The following is a 7136-nucleotide window of genomic DNA, read 5'->3' as shown; positions in this document are numbered from 1 at the left end:
AAGCAATCTGATTAAAATAATTTCTACCCCCCAAATTCAACGAATACTGTTAGAATTACCTGAGTTTCAAAAGTTATCTAAATGAGACAATGAACCAAAGAACATAACTGGGGGCCACTTAGGAAAGATGCCAAGCACTGAGCCACAGATGCATGAAACTCCTTCAGTCACAGGAGGTAGGTACTGTTACTCTCTCTCTCTTTTACAGAAGAAAAAAGGAGGCTTAGAGAAGGTAAGCCACTTGCCCAAAGTCTGTCACTCTAATAAGTGGTAATAGCAGGTTTGCCTGACACTCAAGTCTGTATGCCTAACCAACCTACTCAATATTACTCCCTAAGTGATACCATATAACCTCCACGGAGTGGTGGTGCTAGGCCCTTCAAAAGGGGCATTCTTGAGATGTGCGTCCCTCCAAGAGCCTGAGATAACTCAGGTGGTCAACCTTCTTTTAAGACAGCCTCTACCCTCCCCTACTGCGGACACCACACTTCCAGGGCAAAAGTAGAGGGGCCTTCAGATACCCACGGGGCTCTATGCAGACACTTGGTCCCACTGCTGGAAAGGAAGAGAGGATGCTGGTTTTTCCAGGCAGTTCTCAGTTCTGTTAGAAAAGAGGTGAGAAGGCCCAACGTAAAGGGCCTGCAGAAACACCCTGGCCGTCGTGTAAAGTCCTCAGGAACGTACCCCAGGCATCCCACCGCCAGAAGTGCTAGAGTAAACTCTCAGTCAGGGCTTTGTTCCCGTTATTCTCTTTATTCCCAAACAGATTAATTACATATTTCAACTTTTCGAATGCAACATGTGGGTAAGTTAGGAATATTCACAGCATCTTGCTAGGGCACCATGCCAAAGAAACAGAATATCTGGGCTCAAAGGTGTCTGCTCTGTGCTGGGGAAAAACAAAAACAACAAGCAAAAGTATAACCACAATTTTGACCTTTTTCTTTTTAAGTAAGTTTTTTTTTAATTCCTCTTTTCAATCTGTGAATTGTTCTTGACTCCTTTTCTTGATATTCATTTTAGCTTTCAGAATTTCCTTCCTTTTTCTGGAACTAATGTGCTGTTCTGAAAGAAAATGGAAACAAACAGAAAATTACCGAAGGTTTCAATTCACTGTTACAGTTCCTAACTGGTGACAACAGAGAGACCAAGGTACTCCCCCACTATAAGATCCCATTTATAAGGGGATCATTATTTATCTGTTCATTCTATTTGTTTCTGCTCCATCTCATTTCACAAAAGAATGTTCATAGCTACTTCCAACTAAAGCCGATGACAAATAAAAACAATGAAATCTGATTATAACTAGCTCAGAAAGGGGTATGTGAAAATTTAAGGAGATGAGGAAATTCCAGGCACACCTCTCACAATTCAAGGCCAAAAAGACGCTGTAAATTTCAACGAGATGAACAGAGAGGAAGATTTAAGAATGTTCATCTTCAATTTCCCAGACTCCAGGTCCACCAACCAACACGTGGCCCTCATGTAGCTTGGAAGACAACATTCGGGCCATTCAGCACAGAAACCTGCACCATATTCCTGCCACGCAGTCACATTCTTGCCAGTGATCAGACCCGGTGCCTAAACTTACAAAAGAATGATTCTCAAAATGGGACTCAGGTCACAGGAAAATTTCAAGAGGGGATAAACCATTCAATCTCTTTATACAGTCTTTCCCCACAGCTGCCTTTCCCTAGACTCCAAGAAGTGATGGGGAGACACAAGAAAGCAAATGAAAATCTAGACAGACACTGTGCGACCAGAGGGTGACAGCAGCAAGTGAGTGACAGGGCGGCTCTGGAGAGCAGAGGCGGGTGCCGAACCACAGGCCTTCCTGAGCAGGCAGCCGTGCCCAGTGCTGAGGGCTGAGTGGATGGCGATGCAGTCTTGCAGAGCGGCAGGCTCCAAACCAAGTAATCAACAGTTCCCAGGGGCATGCACGAGCTGGAACTACTCCCGAGGGCCGAAGAGAGCACCCCGCATTCCCAGCAACCACTCAGAGGTACCCGGGTACAGTAAAATGAGTGTGTTCTGAAATGCTCACGCAGAGATGAGAGCAAAGTTAGAAATAAGAACCACTGAGAGGGTAGTGACCACCAGGCCGTCTTGGCTAAGAAGTTACGGTCTCTGTTATGCCCGATCAAATCAATCTGTCCTCAGAGCCAAAGCACTTAGCTGCCAGGGACGCTCCCTCAAAATACGAGGTCCCAACCTCAGGAAGCCCCAAATGTGCAAATGACAAAGTGACTTTCCTCTCTCGTAGGCAGCATGATTGGCGGTAGTAGGATGGGGGCGGACTATCCAAAAATCAAGAAAAAAATCAGTCCAGAGTTATTTTAAAGAATTAAAGAGCTCAATATTTAGCAGAAAGGACCACTTCTGAAAACAAATCTCAGACAGAGCAATTATAATCTAGGACAAAACCAAATGGATGTGGCGGGGTGGGGGTGGGGAGAAGGAATGACTGCAAAGGGACATTTGGGAACTTTCTGTAGTGGGGAAAATGTCTATCTTGATTGAGGTGGTGTTTACACGTCTGTATAAGATTTGTCAAGATTCACAGAATTGTACACTAAAAAGGGTGAATTTTACTGTATATAAATTAAACCTGACAAAACCAAAACAAAACAAACGTAGTTTCTTTCTGTGTTGAGAACTAGATGTTCCCACTTATGCTCACAGTTCAGTGGAAAAGCTCTACATTCTATGCTTTGTGGATTTCTCCTATTTTCAGAGGCTTAAAAATTAGATGGCTTCGTTGCTTTGTGGAAAAAGACATTTCCACGGTGAGGGACGAGAGGGAACACGACTTGAAATTCAAATACCTCCCTCCTCTTTATTGTCTAGTACAGGGGTCAGCAAACTATGCTGCATGGGCCCAATCCAGACCACCACCTGTTTCTGTAAATAAAGTTTTACTGGAACACAGGCACGCTCATTTGTTTCCATAGTCTATGGCTGCGTTCACATCACAGTGGCAGAGTCGAGCAGTTATAACAGAGACCATGTGGCCTGCAAAGCCTAAAATATGATCGGGCTCTTTTGAGAAAATTTCCGCCTAACCCTGGTCTAGAGGAGCTGACCAACAAAGCATCAGACACTCTCTCCTTGCCTGCACTTGCATCCTCATCCCAGGACTAACACCTCAGTGGACAATGGGTGATACTTCACTTGGTATTTTAGTCACACAGGGAGCGGCCCTGAATCCTACCCTGAGCTCTGGGAACCTGGGTTCTGCTGCCAGCTTTGATGGTGGCCATCAGTCCCCCATCATTAGAGCCTCACCAAACCACACAGTTTGGCCCAACCAGAGAATCGTGTTATAAACAGGCCTAGAAACATGACGAGGTGCGCCAGGATTTGCCACGTGACCATCGTCTAATGAATTCAGATGTTCCGAATGGGGTCCCCTTTAAAGAAGTGCAAGGTTGGATCTGTCTTATCCTCAGCTCTGCTCTCCTATAAATAAGGAGAGAGGGGCTGCTGTCTGTAAAGGACCCCACGGGACACAGGGAGGATGGAGTCACACAGTCAGAGCCAGGTCGAAGTTGCTGTGCTGCAGTTACTCCATCAGCTGGGCCAACTCAGGGGCTTTTGGCTTTTGCCCCGGTGCAGTCACAACCTGGTCTAGAAGTGGGAAAAGGGCCTCAGAACTCAGCTTTGGCTTAGGGAGGGTGGGGAGGAACGAGTGGGCTGGAAATTAGATAAATAACTGACATGCACGAGGTGGGCAGGATGGGAAAGGGACCCTGCTTCTGGGAGGAGTCCGCCCTTCATCTTTACCGTAGTGTCCTATATTTTGCCAATCTACTGCTCTGCTCTGCAGCGATCCTGCCAAAGGAAAGAGGGTTTGAGAATCAAGAAAGGACAGTGAGAAGAGAAATAAGCTGAAGAAAGAAATGGCAAACACCCAACCAGAGCTTCCATTAAGGTCAGTGATTTCCCCAGTGGCTGAGTTTGTTCTAGGACTCACGACGATGGCAACAGAAGAGTGGGCTTTAACTGTCTTCATGGGACAGGGGTGGAAGGTGGGAGGATGAGAACTCTGGTCTCTCCCCCCGAGAAAATGGACACAATGTTAGGACTCCAGATTAGGAGCTCTTGCTAAACAGCATCTAAATCAAATGGTTTCCACCCCTCATCTCCCCTTGATTTTGTTCATCTTGTGTGGGCAACTTTCAGAAAAGACAGAACTCAGCAGAGCACAGCCTTTGGCTCCCTGGGGCCTGGACTGGCTGCTGCGAGGGAACAGGGCTCGGCTTAGAAGAAACAGCTGAGTCCCTGGTTCTTTCTCAGATGCCATGCACAGCTGCCAAGTTAAGGCTGCTGGAGGGGCATAAAAATGAACCAGCTGCCACTGCCGGTGCTAAGGGAAGCTCTGGTGGAACCTGGATTACAGGCGAGTCAAGCACGTCAGGGCCCAGCATCCAGTGAGGCACAAGGAAGCTCATGATGGAGACCCAGGCAGGGATGAGACGCGTGGCTCTCCCGCCCACTAACGGTCCCCCAAAAAGCCTCTCTCTGATCCGACCAACTTAAATGGCAGGCATTTGGAGAGCACGCTATTGAGTTACATTCTTCCAGCAAAAGTCCTGGAGAAGAGAAAGCATGGCACGTCTGGAAATGTTAACTTCCAAAGATGAAAGCAGTTCTGACCTTTTCTTATTGACCTTTACATGGCTGAAATCACCCAAGTTCTAATAAAGTCAAATCAATGAGAAACACCTATGTGACATTTAAATTTGCTTCTAATCCAGGTTTGAAAGTCAAGCTGCCAGCAAGCTGCCATCGCGTCAAGGTCTGACCACTCATGTGAACCTAAAGTTGTCTGGTTCTCTGGGACACGGTGTGGGCTCCTAAGCAGGGCTCCCCACTGGGGGCCTCTGCAGACCCTGCAGCAGCTTCTGTGGGGAAGAACACGCCCTCACGGGTAGGAGGAAAAGCTCCGGGAGCCTGTTGGGGGTTAGAGAGCAGTAACTCTCTGGGGCCCAGGAGGAGGGCAGAACAGGATTCTCTGTGGCAGCAGAGGAGAAAATTTCTAAACAGCCAGCACATTAATAACAATCTTCTGCCACATGTTCTAATCCATTTTAATCTTCATAAAGCAATTATTTTCATCTCTTGTTCTCATGTGTCGGGGCATAAATTGCTGTGATTTTAATACATTTAAAGCTGATCACCAAGGCCCTTCTCCGACTTAAAAGGCTTCTGGATCAGGCTGCATAAGGTGTTACACTTGCCCCTTCTGTCACAGATTGTTCTTCAAAGAACTGGGTGAGCAGAGCTGACAAAAATATTTCTAATCCCACTCTGGGTCCCTGGCCCATCCCCAGCATTACCTCTTGATTGCCTGCTGGGCCAGCATCCGATTGCCAGCCAGAAACGTCACGCTGCCCAAGATGGCCAGGTACTTCAGGGTCTGGAACATGTTGAGCTGAGTCCAGTAGACATACATGAGCCCCAGCATAGCTACAAGAACAGGTGTCATGATAGCTAATTAAATGAGGTAGTGACAAGACCCTGGGCAGAAGACAGTTACGAACAGTAACTGCTGGATCCTGAAAAGGCCTGTATTCTAGACCAGCTTATTTTATTCCTCTTATTCTTTTATGCCAGAAAATAGATAACTCAATATACTTGCCCCTCAGCCTTGGCTACCAAGAAATCCAGAGGTAAAAACCAGATCTCAGCTACTTTAAATTATCTTGTTCTACCTTCTGGCTCATATCTATTTCCTTTAATTAGGTTTTTGTTGGCTTTTTTTTTTGAGATTGGCCCTGAGCTAACATCTGTTGCCAATCTTCTTTTTTTTTCTCTTCTTCTTCTTCTCCCCAAAGCCCCCACAGTACATAGTTGCATATGATAGTTGTAGGTCCTTCTAGTTGTGGCATGTGGGACGCCGCCTCAGCATGGCTTGAGGAGTGGTGTTAGGTCCATGCCCAGGATCCGAACCGGCAAAACCCTGGGCCGCTGAAGTGGAGCGTGCGAACTTAACCACTTGGCCACAGGGCCGGCCCCTAGGTTTTGTTTTTAAAAGTTACCGTCACGTTATATTTGGGATTCACTTCATTTTTCAAATTCTGAATGAAAGCACGCAGGACTAAATAAATGGTTTCCTTTTTAATGAAAAAATTTTTCAGTGATAATCTGCCACTGTGACTAGGAAAGAAGCGAGGAGGACTGAGGAGGAAGGTTTGGTGAAAAGGACTCAGACAAGGGCACTGAGAGCCTGGGTTCTGGTCCAGGCTCTGACCTTCCCAGCCTCTTATTTTCTCTGAACCTAAATTCTCTGACTTGTCAAATGGGGATCCTAATTCCTGCCCTGGTCACCCCTACCATGGGTGTGATAGAATCCAATGAAGGAATGTGCACAAAAAGCACTCCATAAAAGTCATGGCTCTAAACAAATTTATATTCAGGTTTTGTTCTCGGCCTGACCCAGGAGAGCTATCACTCAAATCCAGTAACTAGGCTGGTGAGAAAGGTCATCCTGTCAATTCTGCCCAGAAGGATGACGGATGAACTACAGCGGGGCTTCTTAACCATTTTTCAGGTCATGGACCACTGTGAGAATCTGATCAAAGTTATGGACTCTCCCTTTCCCCTGAAAATTACTGAAACACACTTGCCTAGCATTTCAAGAAATTCATCTGTGGGCCCCTACAGAATTCGCACACTATGGACACACAGAGGGTGATTCCGCAAGAGTGAAAGAAATGAGAAAAGAATATTGAAGTCTCAGTGAAACGCAGGGCACCTCTGATCCAATAGTGTCAAAAGTCTCTGAAATGCTTCCCTGATTTATGAATTCACCATCTTGTTACCTTTAGGTCCTAAGAACAATGCGGGACAACGTGTCTGATCGTGGAAGGGACTGTTTTCTATTACTGCCCAGACACAGCCGCCAGTTAATGTGAAGATCGATATGGTGGGGCAAGATAACCTTTGGAAACTGCATTAATGCTCTTCATCCAGGAAGATGGCTCAATGCAAAGATACGATAAGTGAGTAATCTCTGGAAATGAACAGGGCTATTAAATGAGGGTAAATGGCCTGCCCACAGCAGCCTAGTACAAAGAAACCCAATCTAATGACAGCTGTTCTAAGCTGATGGACCAAACAGGTTTATCATCATA

At 46.2% G+C, this 7136-nt stretch overlaps 1 protein-coding gene across 2 annotated transcripts in view; it reads right to left on the bottom strand.

Annotated features, from left to right (window-relative positions):
- Positions 1-733: 733 nt before the first annotated feature.
- The window catches only part of RPN2 (ribophorin II), a 55288-nt gene continuing 48885 nt past the window's right edge, over positions 734-7136 (bottom strand). Inside the window, exons 16-18 of one of the 2 annotated variants that reach the window (XM_070485899.1) lie at positions 5340-5469; positions 3784-3831; positions 734-1065 (exon numbers count right to left, since the gene is read on the bottom strand). In XM_070485899.1, coding sequence (XP_070342000.1) covers positions 1053-1065; positions 3784-3831; positions 5340-5469 — 191 coding nt within the window. In that variant the 3' untranslated portion in view covers positions 734-1052. The remainder of the gene's footprint in view (positions 1066-3783; positions 3832-5339; positions 5470-7136) is intronic. The other variant, XM_070485900.1, reaches the window with a different exon arrangement.

This window comes from Equus asinus, chromosome 15, assembly GCF_041296235.1.
Source record: "Equus asinus isolate D_3611 breed Donkey chromosome 15, EquAss-T2T_v2, whole genome shotgun sequence".
Lineage (NCBI taxonomy): Eukaryota > Metazoa > Chordata > Mammalia > Perissodactyla > Equidae > Equus > Equus asinus.
Note: the sequence above shows the minus strand (reverse complement) of the source record. Positions and strands in the feature narration are given on the sequence as shown.